The 17788-nt window shown below is 43.0% G+C and overlaps 1 protein-coding gene across 4 annotated transcripts in view; it reads left to right on the forward strand.

The window, feature by feature from the left end:
• Window positions 1-6029: 6029 nt before the first annotated feature.
• Window positions 6030-17788, forward strand: part of PAN3 (poly(A) specific ribonuclease subunit PAN3) — a 79053-nt gene continuing 67294 nt past the window's right edge. For all 4 annotated transcript variants that reach the window (XM_054272143.1, XM_054272145.1, XM_054272144.1 and 1 more), the window contains exon 1: window positions 6030-6669. In XM_054272143.1, coding sequence (XP_054128118.1) covers window positions 6243-6669 — 427 coding nt within the window. In that variant the 5' untranslated portion in view covers window positions 6030-6242. The remainder of the gene's footprint in view (window positions 6670-17788) is intronic.

Here is a 17788-nt window from a genome sequence, read left to right on the forward strand (position 1 = left end):
TTTGTTCATTCAGTTGTTATTTTACTTGCCAAGGGCTAAGCATTCATTCAGCAATTGTTCAGAACCTGGATACAAAGAATCCCTTAGAAAATAAACTCTGCGCTGGTAAAGTGTTCTCAGAAACATCTCAGAGATTATATTTAGAATTTTTATTGATATCTGCCTGGTATCAATAATAAAATACCTTCTGCATTAGGGAAGTCACAATAAAATGTAGATGAATCAGAACTAGACAGACATACCATAGCTAAAAGAAGATACAATAAAACATCCTGAAGGTAACTGCAGGGGCAGTGGGGCACAGAGACCAGCATTGTTCATGGATATGAATGCATGATCTCTCACAAGACTGCCTTAGACACACTGAGTCAATGGCATTGTACTGTGGTGCTCAATACAAATTTGTGTGTTTTGCAGTGCAAAGGCAGGAGCTGAAATGATATGAAAATTAGGGAGGTACACATTTGCAAGGATGCAAAAATGAGAAAAGGAAGCATAGGATTCCACGGGCAATAAAGAAATCGATGCAAACAGGAAAATACCATGCTGGAAACAAGCTTTTTTGGCTGGAAGGTTGTCCCTTTTTTTTCCCACAGCCTGCACTGGTATACAGTCCCTCAGCATGAATGAGGTTTTAAGACGCCTCTGAAGATTGCCTAGTCCAATGCTACACTCAAAATATGATCAGCTAGTACAGGCTGCCCCAGAGCACATCCAGTACAGTTTTAAATACCAACAGGGATGGAGAGCCCACAACTTTTCCTGGCAATCTATTCAGCACTTAAACACCTCACAGCATAAAAATGTTTCCTGATATTCGGAGTGAACTTCCCCTGCTACAGTTTGTGCACATTGCGTCTGGTCCTGTCACTGAAATGAGTCTGGCTCCCCCATCAGATACTTATACACATTGATAAAGTTCCCTCCAAGCCTTCTCTTCTACAAGCTAAACAGTCCCAGCCATTTCAATCCCAATCCCTTACCAGATACCCCAATCCCTTATCATCATAAAAAAAAAAAAAAAATACCTAAGGAACTACAGACCAGCGTAATCACTCTCAGTGTCTGTCAAGATCATGGAGCAGATTCCCCTAGAAACTATTAGAAGACACATGAAAAATAAGGAGGTGATTGATGACAGCCAAAATCACTTCACTATGGGCAAATGGCGTCTGACAAATCTACAGGTGGCCTTCTACAATGGGGTTACACCTTTGGTGTGTGAGGGAAGAGCGACTGACATCATTTACCTGGACTTGTGCAAAGGATTGGCTTCCTGAATTTCATGCATGAAACTTTGTGTCTAAACTGGACAGACATGAATTTGACAGAGGCACCAATCGGTGGACAAGGAATTGGCTGGATAGTGGCTTCACACTCAAGGAATTGTAGTCAGTGGCTTCACACCCAAGTGGAGGTGTGCCTGAGGGATCAGTGTTGGGACCAAATCAGTTCAAGATCTTTACCAATTATGTCTTTTGTACTTTCCTGTACCCCTTTCAATCCAGGTTTTGCCCTCAGTTTGTACTTCTGTTCTGAAAAGAACAGACATCTATCCCAGCCACTGAGTGCTCACTGTCAGTAGGGTAGCCTGGCAAAGACCTGTCTAATCACATATCTACCAGGCAAGTGGATCCTTGTCCTCTGATTTAAAACTGGCAAGTGACCTAAGTGCTTTGATTTGTCTTCCACCTGATGCACTCAGCACTGGTAGCTGCTAGGATTCCACTGAAGACATTTTGCTTTTTTGTGATCCTGACAAGGAGAAACTATCACTTAATAATGAAAATCTGTTGCTGGTGATTCAACTGATCTGGTATCAGAAGCCTCAATGTATATGTCAGCTTTTCAGTGTAAAAGCTTCTGTGAAAGAACCAGCTAGGACAGTTCACATCTACTGGACTAAGCCAAAGCATATTTATAAATTCTGCCATATTAACTTATTCCTAAAGATGCTGGACTGGGGTCTGAAAGGCTTCAATGAATGTATCATACATGTGTTTATGACAGTAAAGCATTCTTTGAATGAGCAGGGCTTTTTTCTACCATGAGAAACTGGTTTCTGTTATCAAGTATTTTATTCAGCTTATGTCACATCCTGGTTGGCCTTCACTGCAATGGGTAGATAAAGCCTATGCCAGAGGGAGCATTCTCTAGCTAAGCCATACCAGCACAGTGAAACTAGACTTATATTTTAGTGCTCCCACTAATTTTAATTCTAGCTTAGGGCAAAGACCTCCCCCCCATACATTATTAATGTAAGTGTTAGCATACATTATTAATGTAGGTGCTAGGAAGAGCACTTCAGGGTCAACTGCTGATTTGTGACTTAATTTGAATTCAAAACTTCACTGAGTTGAAGTGAATTTTTTTTTTTTACACATGAATAGGAGTCTGGTTGGGAGCAACACTTGGTTTCTTCCAGATAGTAAGCACAGACAATTGCCCAGTTAGGGATCCATGGGTATTGCCACAGCAGGTCAGCGCATGCAGTCCAATATCCTGACTGCCATATTAGTTATTCTCAAACATTCCAAAGACAGATAAAAAACTCCCTAATTTTATGGAATAATCTGCTCAAGAGTGGCAATCTCTCTCTGACTTCAGACAGCAGCTGGTGTATAGCCTGAAGTATCAGGCTTTATTTGAAAAAAATATGAATTATTAGCAAGTATGAAAAATTCATAAACATTAAATTCTCATCTAATATTACTGTGGACCCTGATCACATCTGTTTTTTTTCTTAATTATATACTATAACAGTAGACTTTAAAAGTTAAATTTGGATTATGTGAAAACTTTGTTTAGAAGTATTTCCTTTGATCTGTTTCAGTAATACCAGGGCCAGTTTTATAAGTAGAGATAGTATCTTCTAATAGACCCAGATGATTCTGTTGGAAAAAACCCAGTGTTCACACATTACTTTTTCCAACTACTTGGTTGGTTAAACAAGATTCCTACCTACAAAACTTGTCTTGCCTATACTTTAAAAAAAAGTCAGCTACTGTAACTCTTTCCCTTTTAAAAGCATTGTTATTCATTTGGATTATCTGATGCCAGCCTGCACTTAAGGATCTGTTTCCACATGATTTAACAAACATGTTAATTCTGGGTTGACACAAAGAGAAACTGTCACTCTTGATAGCAAACATGGCTTTCTTACGAGCGGTTCATATGTTACAGGGGGAGCTGCTTGGTACTTGCAAACTGATTTGGCTGGGAAAAAAGAGAGCTCTTGGCAGATGTTTCCTTTCCAAGGATTCCCCCCTTCCCCCGATTTTTCATCTCCTAATGTTTGGTTCTGCCTTTCTGGCACAGCTCACACAAACTCTGTCACTTGGCCATGGCTGCAGGCGTGCATACAGCAGTATTTCCCCCTTTCTAGGTCGAAAAGCACACCACAGTTATCACTTAACTACAAAGTGGGACAAGACCCAGGGGTATCTATTTCTCCTTCCTCTTGCTTCCTGAATCTCATGCAAAGTACAGCAACGCTCTCCACAGAGGTGCCAGCTGCAATGATTAGGGGACCTAGTTTTGTGAAAAAAATGACATCATCAATCGCTCCTTTGCAGGAATGCATAGTACACCTCCATGCACCTCAGGAAGCAGGGGAGCAAGCTGAAGCAGAGAATGGTCTGTGGGCCTCCTCAGCACTCTGGCTGACCAGCAGGAGCAGGCAATAAAAATCAGAATCTGGAGAAGACATGATTAATGAGAAGATGTCAGGCTCCCATATGGACATTCACTTCCTGCTCGTCAGTCTTCAGGCCACGTCCTTGTATAAAGTGAACAGAAATGAAGGGACAGGAGAGATGAAAGCTTGCCAGAGTCACAAAAAGAGGCTCATGCCACCTGGAGCCTCTTCCTATTATTGGTTCTGCTCTACTGGACAAGGCAATGTAGAAAAGGTGAGGGACATTTCCAAGCTGGTTTGCTGTTTAGTGGCTGAGGCACAGTACTTAGGCTGACTTTGTGGGGAAGAACCCCAACATTCCTGGCACCACAGTGCACACCTCATTGCTAGGTGGCCACTCAGGCTGCAGGATCATGCACTACTGCCCAGCCCACTAACTCAGCTCTTCCCACATCCAGTGGGAACGTTTTGAGCCTGAGCTACAGCATGCAGATAGAATAAATGTGGGTCATGCGTACACAAGCCCGTCTGTGTCCTTGTTCCTAACCTCACGGTGCACATGTAATATTAGACATGTGCAGAGATCAGCAAAAGAGCTGTGGGAAAATCAGATTCACAAGGCTGAAAACACAGGTTAGAATACACTTCTGCAATGGGAGTGGCTATGCATCTCAAGTCTTTGCTTGGAAGAATAAACTTCATGTTCAACCAGTTTACCCAGAAAAGGCATTACCCTATGTGTATCACCAAATCTCTTGTAAGATAATTTGATACCATTAAATCCACAACACTAAAGCTCCAGACAAAGGGCCCACAGATCTTGGGAAAACTCTGGATGAAAGCTGAGATTTTTCTTCTCCCTTACTAACATTTTTGTGCATCCCTTTCAAACCACCTCACATGTACATACAACTTTTCTACCCAGTCTGACCTCTGGGGAGGGAAGGGATTTTTCCAAGGGACATCATTTCTGGAATAAGAGGCAATAAATAGACTATTGATAAATAAGACTATTGATGGTAAGGCTTAAGCAGAGAATGATATGGGGTTCCTGTCTCCCCCTCACCCCTAGCATTACTTCAATGAAACACTTTGACTTACTTTTCAAGCTTGGAGGAAGAGAGAAGCTGTGAGCTCTTTGCCATACTGTTGAAAGAAGGTAAAAGTTTTTCTCTATGTGAAAGAAAATGGTTAGGGGATTCAGACTTGGGGAGAGGATGCATAATTTAGTTTGCAGCTAAAAGCTCCTATAATGAAGAATGTTTTTCTAAAAAACAGTTTAAAAAAGTTTACTCAAGCCCTGAATCTAAGGCAAAAACCTTCAGAAAAAATTGGTGAGGAATGACAGAGAGACTATATCCTCACCCTGTCTTCTTGGTATACAGTCTAAAACTGAAGTCTAACATTGTTGTAGTCTTGTCCTTTCTCTAGTTCTCTGTCCAAAACTTTTGATCTTGAGATTTCAGCTTAAGGCACTTTTATTTCTCAAGGCCTTTGAACACTCTATCTGAGGAAGAAAGATTTTGATTTGTTCCAATGAGACAAGCTCACTCATTATTTTTAAATTTCTTTTCACACAAACTGTCAAAGCATCTTCTAGGCAAGCCCTGATTTTCTTTTCATTTTTAATAAGAGAGAAGGCTATGATAGACAACAAGTAATCTTAATTCTAGAGTAAATGTTTTTCTTACCAAAATAATGTCAAGTACACTTTAACTTCTATTTACTCAACTACATATATACACACTATTTCAGCTATTTCAGCACCACGAGCTATGCCAACAACTTGACTGAGTAAAAATTGAAAAAAAGTAAAATCTTGAGTAGCATCGCAAGACAGTCAGTTAAAATTCACGCAACGAAGTTCTCCGAGCTCCGGGGTAAAGACGTGAAGCATTTTCTTAAGAACTTCGTCTCGTCACCGGGAGAAGGAGAATTCCTCTGGCCGCGTTCCCGTTATGCCAGCAGGCACGGCACGGCCAGCAGGCTGCCGTGTGGTTTTACGGCAGGAAAGAGAAACTTCTGTGGAGGGAAACTGCTTGAGACCCCGCGGGGACGGCCGTTGCCTTGACCCGGACCCCGCGAAGCGGGAGAAGGCTCGAGACCCGGCACGGCGCTTGGGAGCCGAGCGGCCCCGGGGCAGGGGCCGGGCCGTGTGCCGGGGGTCACCCGCGGCCTGACACCTCCCGCCACGGGTGCTTAGCGCCCCTCGCCGCCCCGGCCCCGCCGCACACGGCGCACAGCAGCCCGAGGAGCAGCCCGAGGAGCGTCCCGCCGCCCCTCCCGCCCGCCCTCCCGCGGCACCGGCTCCCCCTCCGCCTCCGCGGCCCGGCCGGCGGCGCTACCCAGCATGCTCCGCGCCGGCGCAGGCGCGGCCGCTCAGGAAGAGGAAAATGGCATAAACAACCCCGAGCTCCGGGACCGCTGAGGAGGAGGAGGCGCCGCCGCCCCGGGCCGCGCGGCCCCTTTAAGAGGCGCGGAGTCGCCCCCTCCTCCTCCTCCTGCCCCTTCCGGAGCCGGACCCGGGGTGACGGCGGTCCCCGCGCCCCTTCCCCCTGCCCGCCCCCTTCCCCATGGTGCCGACCCCGGCGGCGGGGCGGTTGCCATGAACAGCAGCGGCCTGCCCTGCTCGTCGCCGTCGCCGGTGGTGGGGCCGCCGCCGGGGGCGGGGGTCGGCGTGGCGGGTCCGGCGGCCGGCGGGGCGGGGGCCGGCGGCGGCGGCGGGGCCGTGAAGCTGAAGTTCTGCCGCTACTACGCCAAGGACAAGACCTGCTTCTACGGCGAGGAGTGCCAGTTCCTGCATGAGGAGCCGGGCGCCGCCCCCGCCGGCCCGGGGCCCGCCGCACCCCCCCTCGGCGGGCTCCCGCTCGGCATCCCCCCACCCGCCGCCGCCGCCGGGCCGGGCTACTCGGCTCACGGGGCCAGCTCGGGCCCGGCGGCAGCGGTGGTGGGGCCTAAGAAAGCCGAGCTGGGGGCGGGAGGCGGCGGAGGCGGCGGCGGCGGCGGGGGGCTGGATGGCCCGCGGCTGGCGAGTGAGTGCGGCGGGGCGGCCCGGGGGTGCGGTGCGGTGGGCTGGGGGGCGCTGCCGGGAGCGGGCGGCGGGCGGCGCGGTGTTCCTCATCCCCGACACGCCGCGGTGCTGCCGGAAACAAATAACAACAGCCATGGTGGTGGCGGGGGACCCCGGGCCGCCCGCCCGGCTGCGGCCGTCCCGGGTGGGCGGACGGGGCTGGGCTGGCTGCCCGGAGGAGACCCGGCCCGCACCGATGGGAAGGAGCGGGCAGGTGTTTGTGGGAGGGGGTTCCTGCTGTATGGCTTTAAAGGGGCTCCCGGGCTGTACATCCGTTCCTCTAGCGCTGGGCTTGGTGTAGGTTCGCAGGTATTCCCTGCCCGAAGTCAGGCCGGGAGCTGAGAGGCAGCGCTTTCCCGAGCGGTACCCTTGGATGGGATCTTCCGAGTAGCGTGTATTGAGTGTCAGCTCTTGGAAGTTTGAAATACTCCAGTTAAAATTATGAAAAAAAAATTTATAAATTACGATTCACTTCATCATGAGAAGAATTGCATTATGTTGAGGGTGGCAGAGCATTGGAACAGGCTGCCCGGGGAGATTATGGAGTCTCCCTGTCTGGGAACATTCAAACCCCACCTGGACGGATTTCTGTGTAACCTGCTGTAGGTGATCCTGCCTTGGCAGGGGGATTGAGCTAGATGATCCCCAGATCCCTTCCAACCTCAATGTTACTATGATTCTGTGATAGGTGTCTCTGTTATTTACTACTGTGAGCAGAAATTGTCTCAGAATCTTTTTTTGAGTTTTCCCAGCCCTTATGTGCAGTCCCTTTTCAGATGGTGAGAGTTCAGATAGCTTGTGTGTCATGCAGAGCTGCACTGCTGTTGCTGCTCGGTGTTTCATCCCCCTGATGTGCAGGCCCATGTTAGATGGAGCTTGCAGTGAACTGATTTTAATAACCATTTGTTTTGTAGGTGAAGCAGCATTTGGCAGGCTAGGAAAACATGCTCCTTGAGAAAAGCCGTGCCTCTTTACATGAGTATATCCAGCTTGGCTGCATTATTGATTTTTGACACAAACACGGCATTTATTTACATTAAATGCTTTAGCTACTAAATGGTCACAACCATATTTTTTCTGAAATTAAGATGCAACCATGCTGAACACCCGGTACGTAGGTTTTTAGTGCTTGATAAATCTTTCAGGGTCCTGCAGCTGTTGTTTTGCCAGGTGTGGTGAGCTTGTGCCGCTGAGTATTATCTCTGTAGTTGGTAGCTTCTCAGTGTCTTGCATTAACACAACACTGTTATGTCTCCCCTTTCACGAGGAGCCTTTAATATACCAGTGCGTAAGGCTTTCTATTAAAAGTCTTCCAGATTTTTGTTAAACTTAAGTTATTCAAGCCAAAGGCTCTCTTGCCTTTTTTTCTTTTTAATTAAATAGACACATGTTGGAGGGATTCAGCAGCAATAAGTCAATCTTTGTTAATTTTTCGTTTGGACAGAATTTGGTGTGAAACCAAATTAGTTTGCAGCTAAAAGCTCCTATGTGAAGGATGCTCTTCCAAGAAACAGTTTAAAAATTGTCTAAGCCCTGAATCTAAGGCAAAACCCGTCAGTGTTTGTGTGTGCTTGGGGGTTGATACTGCTGAGCAGTTAAATTATTTGAAACACTTGCTTCCATTGAACATGCTTGCTGCAATTGTACCCAGTTGAGGAGTGGGGGCACCAAGAAGGGAGAAACCCACTACAATGCTGTCAGTGGCTGCCTGCTGGGAAGGCCACATCGCTTGTTGTAGGGGGCAAAAGCTTCCACTGGTGGATCTTGAAGGACCCTAGCTAGGAAAAAGAGCCCAGAAACAAAGGACAGGGAAATTAAAGTTGAAAAGCCAGGAAATAGGTCTAATCTCACTTCTAAACTTTGGTTTGGGATGCAAAAAAAAAAAAAAAGGAAAATAATCTTTCAAAATCTGAAATTGATATATGTAGGTACTGACAGGCTATTATCTAAATTCCTTACCTTGCTGATGGCCTGTGGTGTTAACAGTATGATTTAAAGTAGATGGAATGAAAGTTTTATTTCTGTGCATGTAGGAAGTAAGACACAAAGTCATATTAAAAAAGTCCTGAAGTTAAGAATATGAAAGTGGGAATTGCCAAAAATCACCTGCCTGTACAGTCACTGACTGTCTAATTCAGAAGTATTTGGTAGTCTTAAGGTGACTGTGGATGCCACCTTTTCTTGCTCCTTTCTCACTGGACACCAGCCTCATTCAGTGCACAGAGGAGGTAATGCTCATTGACTAATTAACTGGGTAGTCCTATTTATTGTTAAAAGTGGGTCAGTGCCTCATTCTAACATGCGTGTTGCTCTAATCCTGCTTTGAGTACAGGATTATTAATTTACTTATAGGTTTTTCTGTGGTAATCACAAGGGCTCCCCAAATACCAACTTATTTTCACCACATGGGTGGTAAGAATGTTGAGTGATGAGGAGATGGTGAGCAGTAAAAAGGCAAGAAATATTCCAGTGTGGAAGTATTCCACTGATAGAGTATGACGAGGAAGGAGTGGCTGACATCCTCAGAGCTAACCAGGAGGAGTTTCTCAGGTGATGTGTGGTTAAGCTATTCTGTGCCCATAAATGTTTGGGGCACTAACATCTGACAGAATTCCAGAAATGATCAGATAGTCTTGGAAGAAAACTCTCCTTGGGATTATTAAATATAAAAAAATCCCCATCTCTGGATCAGACTCATCTTCCCCTACATATGTATGGCTGAAAGCCTGCTGGGAAATCCTGCTTTATCCTTGTCTCATGCTTTTGTCCACATAGTTACTGCTGTCCAATGTCAGAGATGATGAGGTATTTGGCTTAATGTGGCTTTGGCTTGATGGTGTGGATTTTTGTGTTCCTGGGGGGCATTGCTGCCCTTGCCCGTGAGCTCCACCCACTCTCAGAAGGCAGCGCTGCTGCTCCCTGCCCCCAGACCATTTGACATGGAGCACGTGTTCAAAGCACCATTTCTGTCTCTTCCATCGGAGTTGAGTGCTCAGCCTTCTGCGTGGTTCACCTTCCAAGAGTAAGGTGGCCAGCTGACTGCATACAGAATAGGGAATGTAGTTCATATTGCCTATCTAAAATTTTATTTAAAAACATTAATCCTTTTTACATAGAACTTCTGTGACAAAATAAGGGGGAAAGGCAAAGAATGAGTTTTCTCCAAATTTGGTAGCTACTTAAATTTGCTCGTGGTGCTTTTCTAATAGATGTATGTCCCACATGCCTAAAGGCTAGAGAAGAAGCAGAAGTGGAGGAATGACTGGTACTTGCTTTTTGGGAGAAAAGATATGTTTAACAGGGCTTAAAAGAATAGCTTATGGAAGGAGAGCATGGTAGCATGAAGAATTTCTCTTCTTGTATGTGCCCTCTGTTCTCTGTGGCACTTTGCAGCTTCTGTAAGCAGCAGACCAGCAGCCTGCTTTGCTGCATGCTGTGGGCTTGTTCCTAGGCCGCCATCCCTTCTCAGTGCTGCCCGAGGAAAGGTTTAGAGGGAAGTGTTGTGGTATTAAAATGTATCATGCCTATACCTAGGTCAGATAAGTTAAAGTTCCATGAACGACTGTCATTGTATTTGTTAGCTTTCAGGTAGTTGAACAGGTGTAATATTCTTTTGCATGTAGATCTCATATTATATATTGATAGGTACAAGCTGAAGTATGGCTCCAGACATTTGCTAATTTCTGCCCCAATTTTGTGTGAAGTTTGTAATACATAGTACTCACCCTTTCTTCTGGCTTCTGATTCCTATAAAGCACTGGGCTGCTGAGCTGAGAAGTGCTGGGTGTGCTCTGGGCCCAGTGGCTGCCTGTGAGGAGCTGGCCACAGCAGCAGTGCTGCTGTGTGAGTTTCCAGTGCCAGAGCCTAGCCCACCCTCTCACTGTGACATGTTTGCATCTGGTTCTCTGCTAGAAAGCCTAGGAAATTTGTAGTTGGAAAACAGGTCTGTGTTTCTGCAAGGTGGTGTTTTTCTATGGCTGCTGAGAACAGCCCATCTGTGAATGGACTTTATTGCCTGCCTGCGAGAAGGTGGAAAGGATATCAAGACTTGGCATGTGTTGGGTTGGCCTAATAAAAGCATGATGTTTGTTTTCACAGCCCTAATAAAAGCATTATTTCTGTTTTCACAGCCAACCATCTGCATGTTGTGTCCAGTCAGGGCAGCAGTGGCCACTGCTGTAGCAATTCCATATGCAATTGCTCCATGTTTGGTTTAGTGAGCATTTCAACTTAGGTTTTGGGACATCCCTAAATACACTAGGCTTGGAGTGGAAAGACATAGATATTTGTGAATGTTCTGGTTTTTAAAGGGTGCTTGATTCTTTATCAGTACACTTCTTTTTAAACAAGATGAAGCAGCTGACACAGAAAAAATAGAAAGATAGCTATTCATCAAAACTCATACCAAAGGTAATCTGTTGGATTACATTTCTTAATGCAGTGAAAGTGGTCAGGTTTATTCTAAATGTGGATTTTTCTTATCTTTGGTAGCATTTCAGTATTTATATGTTGAAGTGTTTAGAAGCAGTTATATGAAACTTTTAAGTACAAGTATAGTTGCAGTTTGTCACATACTTTTCACTTTTCCTGGGGTTTGTTTCTTCTCCACTTGTGTGGAGAAAGTACATGTTATAGTAAAGGTGTATGCTTGAGAATTCTTTTGCCAAACGTGTTTGTGCTTTCTGTGAGTGATGCTATATTAGTTGTGTACCTCACTTGGAGTTTTTTTCCTTTGGAGGTACTTCCCTCTTTAATTTTCATTACGCCTTTTCTGGGAGTTGACAGATCATACAATTTTCATCTTGTTTTGCTCTGAATATCTTTAAGAAATGGGAAAAAATTCTTAGCATTTGGAGACCAATACAATTGAGAATTGAAGAGTAAAACCAATAACATCTTATAGATGCATGAGAGGAAATGAAAGTTACTGAGTTCACTTAATCACTTTTTGTCTCATATGTCAGCTCCAGAAACTGGGCAATTAGACATGGGTTTTCTTTTTGCTTTTATGGGTTTCATGTGGAAATAACAGAATCATAGAATATTCTGAGTTGGAAGAGACCCACGAGGCTCTGTTTAGTGAAGGGCCCATAGGAGGAAAATGATTTGGGAGAGCTAAGGAAAAAGAAAGAAGGAAAAATTTCTCAATCTGAAAAGTTATTTGAGATTTTGAGGGCAGCGAAACTTAAAAAAATTGCACTATTAATTTGCTTTCATTTTATCTGCTTATATACCTCATGATTTTTCCTTGTTGCATAGGAAATCATTCAGAGTTCAGATATTTCACAAGAATTGTGGATATCTGAGGAGTATTGGTATTTACTTGTTTCTGGTAGGACCCATCCTGTGTTGGGTACTGAAGAATACTGTAGCACTATTACTCTTGTCATTGTTTTCTATCTTCAAAGGCAAACAAAGAAAGGAGTGTGTTTGTGGGGGTGGTTATGTTATAGGAGCAAACTCTCTGCTATATCTTAGTTATGGGAAGCTTGTTTTTCAAGACTGATGACATCCCTGTTTAATTTCTGTTTAGCAGGTATTAGAAACTGATTTTTTTTTAGGTATTGCTGTAGGAGTGGGCCTTCAGGAATGATTTGAATGTCCAAAAAGTAGTGACTGAGGATTAGCTCAGAAAGGTTTCCATGTGTAAGGAACCAGCTAGAAGCAAATTTAGACTGTTGTGGGTAAAGTGGGCAAATGGTAAGTGAGGCTAGGGTGATAGACACAAGCATTTCCATAGAACCTCCAAAGCAGAAAAAATAATCTTGGTTGTGAGGCAGCTGATGAAAAGGGGTCAGTGCAGGGATTTACATAGTAAGCTGATGTGGCTGATGTTTTCCTGATTTGTTGCTTTTGAGTAAAGATGTTATGCTTTATGCCATCAGAAAAATGGTGTGGTGAATCACTGTGTGTGTATGGACATGAGTTGAAATTGATCACACTCTTGTGTGTGTGTGTAGGCTTCATGAGTAGTCAAAAAACTTCCAATCATGTGGTTGCCTTGTTGGTTCTCAAAGATATTTTGTGCTTAGAACTTACTTGTATTTAATTTGCTTTTAACAGCCTTTTACTCCTGACCTTTTTAAAATTTGAGAATAGAGCTATAGAAACAAAGCAAATATATATAAAAGTGAGAGCAGAGACCCAGATTATACAAGTTGTTGTCAAATTGGTCATACAATGTATGATTCCTGTAGTTTATGGATAGTCTCTCAACTTCAGTTGGTCTGCTGCTGAGGCAAATGTCAGGAAGACTTTTCCTTTCTTTTGTGCATTCTCCTATCTGCTGTGAAAAATATCCTTATGTTCTCTTCAGGTTATCTGCACATGCTTCATGCAAATTATTTTTATATAAAGTTGAGTTTTAGTTAGAGGCTATTAAAACAAAATCTTAAATGTTTGAAAAAATCGATGCAGTTTATTGAACAGTTCAATGCAATTTTTTTAGGAATTGTGAAAGATCGTGGAGAGGGTGAGCTCTGAAAGCTATGGTATTCAGTAATTGTATCACTTTAAATTGCTGTTTCTGATAACAGAATAGTTCTGATTACTCTTTTGAGAAAGTATCAACTTTAATTTGTATTATCACTGTGCTTTTGGATTTGGTCCATGAGGAGGAGTGCAGCTGCTCTGGACTCTGTAAAAGGACTTTTACAGAGCAGAAGGATGGCACCTATGCTGTTTTTCTGTCTTCTTCACATGCTTCATCTTTATCAGATGCTTCTATGATATGTAAGGTATATATAAAAAAAAGACAGCCCAGCCATTTACTATTATGGTAAAGATAGCTGTTTTCCTTTGCTTGCCCATGAATATCTCATGGTGTAGTGGGAGTGTTTGTAAATAAGGCAGCATTTCTCAAACTGTTTTGCTTCCTGTCTGCCTTTCAGCCAACTTGGTTCACTTGTGCTGTCCTCCCTCTGACTGCACTCTGTCACAGTGTCCTAACCCAGGCTGTGCTTTCATTTTTGCCTCTCGTGCCTGGAAGCATTGTTCATTTTCTTTGTCTGGTGCCTCTATTTCAGAGATTCCTAGTCTGTGTTTTAAACACGTTGCATTAAATAAGAGAGGCATAAGAGCAGTGGAGAATCCAGTTTCCCTAATGAGTTCCAAGTAGGAGCACTGTGGAGAAAGTAGCACTGAGGTGGGCAAGTGAGGTTAGCACCAGCAGCACAGGATTTCCTGGTGTACAGAAATGTACATGTCAGTACAGAAAGAAAAATGAGCGTAAGCTCCTCTGACACCTTGATGCTTCTGGGTGACCAAAAGGACACAAATCTTAAAATACTTAGGTAAGCTTTGTATGTTTTATTGTTTTTGTCTCAATATTAGGGTAGCTATCTCTGTAAATTCCTCTGGAGATATGGCGCTGTAGTTTTTTACTGCTTTATATCTAGCTGAGATAACACCTTGTCCGTAGGATGCACATGTATGCAGTGAACCTATGATTCAGTTTACCAGCATGTGAAAAGTGCACTGTTGCTGTGCTCAGAGTTTAAATCAAGACCATATATAAACTTTTTACTTGGCCTAAAAATAATTGTACATTTAGAAAAAAAATACTAATAGCAAAATGAATCATTTGAATCCATGTTTTATTACCTTGCCAGAAATCTTTAAAATATTGTTTTGAAAATTGTCAGCTAAATCTGTTGTGTCCTTGCTTTACCCATTCACTTTAGGTGTAATATATCACATTATTGGAAAGGATCCTTTCTTGTATTATGAACAGTGTCTGAGATCATCAGTGCTGATACTGGGTTCATAAAAGAAGTAGTCTAGGATAATGCAATATTTGTTTAGTGAAATCACAGAATGAAAGTATCAAAAATCTTTTCAGTTATTATTAGTGTTCTGACAGTGGTAGTGTTAGACAAGGCAAGCATTAAACTAAAATTCACTGGAACTGACTCCTTCAGTTGAAGCAGATGTGTTCATGGCGGTACTACTCAAGCACTTAAGCTCTGATGAGATACTTTGTTTCTGAAAAATGTCATTGTAATGGGTAAGGCAAAAGTAACTATCTAACTATCTTTTTTTTTTTTTCTTCTTTGGTGTCTGCATCTGGCAGGAAGCCTACTTTCTGCTAAAATTCTGTGGGAGAGGAATTATATAAGAAGATATTTATTTTTAATTGCAGTTGTCACATTAAGCTGCAGTGTTACTCACCAAGCAAGAAAAGTATTAGATAATGTGTATAAAAAGTAGAAAATTTTGTCTTAATTTCTCAAGACGTTCTATTTAATTTCTTTCCAGAATTGCCAGGATGTACCTTCTGTCTTGAATATTGATGGAATTCAGAAATTTGTTCTGTTTTCACACAGCTGCTTACATAACGCGTTACCATTTTTTTCCCCTCTGGATTCTTTGTTGTTTGCTTGCACATCCGTCTTTACTCAGACCTGCCTGGTCAACCTTTCTGCTTTTATCAGGAAGGTTTTGCTTCTGTCCAAGAAGAACCTGTATGGATAGTGCTGCTGCAGAGCAGAAAGGCTTATTCCTTTAACAAAAAATAGCTAATTCTGGGTTTTCCTAAAATTGCCTAAACTTACTGAAGTTGTAATCAGTGTCTTAAAAGAGAAAAGACAGACATGAGAAGTTCATTGGTATTTTAATAGCATGGCGTATGGAATGTTTTAAAGTGTTTGCTTGCAATTGTACTGTAGGAAAGGTTTGAATGGATAAATCAAATGCAGGGACTGATGTGAATTAGTAAACACATAAAAATAAAAACTTTATGAGGACTGGAGTTTTTTTCCCCCAGCCTAGACTTCCACTTTCTTAATACCATACTGCTGTTGTGGTAAAAGTGTGCCCACTTCTGCAGACCTTTTATGGGTTGCTTATGATAAATAATTTTTCTCAACTTATGGTCTTCAAGAAGCTGGTGAGAATTTGTTTTGCTGAATGTTTGGCAGAAGGAGGAGAAAGTTGTCTGCTTTTCATAGAGAAGGCCAGGTGGCAAATACAGTAAAAATGCTTTGGTTGTTCAGGTATTTGCTGGGCTATCAGCAGTGTAAAAGCTGAATGTCCCTTTGAACACAAATAGATTATGTATTGAACACTTTTTTTTCACTCTGTAAGTAGTGCAATAATTACTTTTTCTTGTCTTTTCTGCAGGCTTAATTTTCTTGCTGATTGCTACAGGGAAGTCAGTTTAAGGAAGCTAGAATTGAATTTTCTTTTGAAGGCAATAGTTATACTTGCCACTTTTAGAGAATTCTGTTCTAAACCTGAGCTACTGCCAAGAAAACTGTCCTCAGCTCCAATGAGTGTACTTTTGCTGGTTTTCTTTTGATTGCTCCTGTGGAATATGCTTTCTTGTGCTCTGAGTCCCTCTGCTAGCAGTATGTTTCTAGACAGTTTGGAAGAGGACAGTAAAAATCCTGGAGGACAATAAAAAGAGGACAATAAAAAAGTTGCTGTGGTACCAGTGGAACTGAGCACTGCGAAGGTGGGTCAGCCCTGGAGTACAGCAATTTGTTGGAGTGGCACAAGGAGGCTGATTGGTGTGGCCAAACCATAGCACTTCAGTACAGAGATGATAAAAGGAAATGTTCTCGCGTAGCTTCTGCTGTTTGAAGTGCCCTGTTAGATATCACTGTGCCAATAGCCTAAATTGTAGCTTTGAGCAGCTTTAAGTGTCTTGGATAGGCTGGCGTAGCAAATAGCAGCAGTAGAAAGGCTGCAGTGTCAAAGATCCCAGCAGCAGCCTCAGCCTTGCTCAGCTCTGGGGTTGCTGCTGAATGCCTGCTCCTGCCTGCAGCTTGACCTGCCTGGCACTGAGGGTGTTTCAGCCAGAGCAGGAGCAGAGCGCCTGGTGCTGTATCTGTGCCCTGGCAAGGTTACTGTCACAGATTCAAGTGCTCTGTTTGGATATTGGGTGACTGAGCTGTACCACCTGTCTGGAGTTACTGCAGGCCAGTACTGGGGTTTCTCAGTGTGGGAAAACTTGTCAGTTTTCATTTGCTTCTTCCCAGTTTGTGCATTTGTTCAAGGGAGGAATGAAGGTACCTGGATTCTCATGATGACTCTAGCATAGTGAGAAGCAGGAGTAATAGTATTTTTCTTAATTCTCTAACAGAGCCTGAAGGATTTGGAAAGCTGATGATGTCATCTGAAGGAGTGTCTTGCTAGTTTGTTGAAAATTGGATAGGCTATAATTTCAGGCAAAAGCATAAGATGAAGTAGCAGATATACTGCTGAAATTTTATAGTGTACCTTAAAATGACAGTTGTTCCTGAAAATAAAAGTTTTCCTGGTCAGTCAAGGTATAGCATAAAAACTGCAGGAGGTTTTGATAACGCTGAAGTATAGGCAGAGTTGGAAATGTATTTTTAGAATAAATAAAAACCACAGTTAAAACCTTGGGTAATTTACAGGCAAACTGGACTGAAACTGCCTACAATTAGACATGGATTTGCTATCTTTTTTGTTTTCTGGTATGAATGAATCCTAGAGTTTTTCGTGATGCCAGAAAACCCTGTATAAGATGCTAACCATGACAGCATGAGTTAGGGACTGACTGTAGCAGGAGGATGAGACAGTAACTGGCATTACTGCAGACATTACTATTTTCCATAGTACAGCAGCTGAACTATAAAATACTTTTCCTAGACTCCTGAATGTGACTTTCCTAAATGAAGGCAAAAAAGGAACAGCCATTTAAAAGACAAATCCAAAAAGTTTTGTCTTTTTTAGGCTGTAGCAAGAGGACTTCTGAAGTTTCTGTGTAGCTACCTACTTAAAATTATGAAGGAGGAGCTAGAGCATAGCTAGTGGAAGGAGTTTTATTTTCCCGTTCTCTTAGGTAACTTTTAAAAATTTTTGTAAAAAGAAGTAGCAGTTCATTAATACTTAGCATCTTTAAAGTTTCTTAGGTGTTTCCTTCAAACCTACAGAATATACAAATAATGTTCTCAATTTGGCAACAAAAGTTCAATAATCTTTTTCCCTTGCAAAACTGATGTTTATTGCCACTGAGATATTCCATTTATTTGGTCTCTCACATAGAGTTCTCCATTTGAACTGGTGTTGGTGTTACCCCCAGTGGGCTGATTCATGCAGCTCCAGTCTCAGAG

The sequence above is a fragment of the Melozone crissalis genome, unplaced genomic scaffold (assembly GCF_028551555.1).
Source record: "Melozone crissalis strain CALT ecotype California unplaced genomic scaffold, PUWL_Pcris_2 ptg000013l_1, whole genome shotgun sequence".
Classification (NCBI taxonomy): domain Eukaryota; kingdom Metazoa; phylum Chordata; class Aves; order Passeriformes; family Passerellidae; genus Melozone; species Melozone crissalis.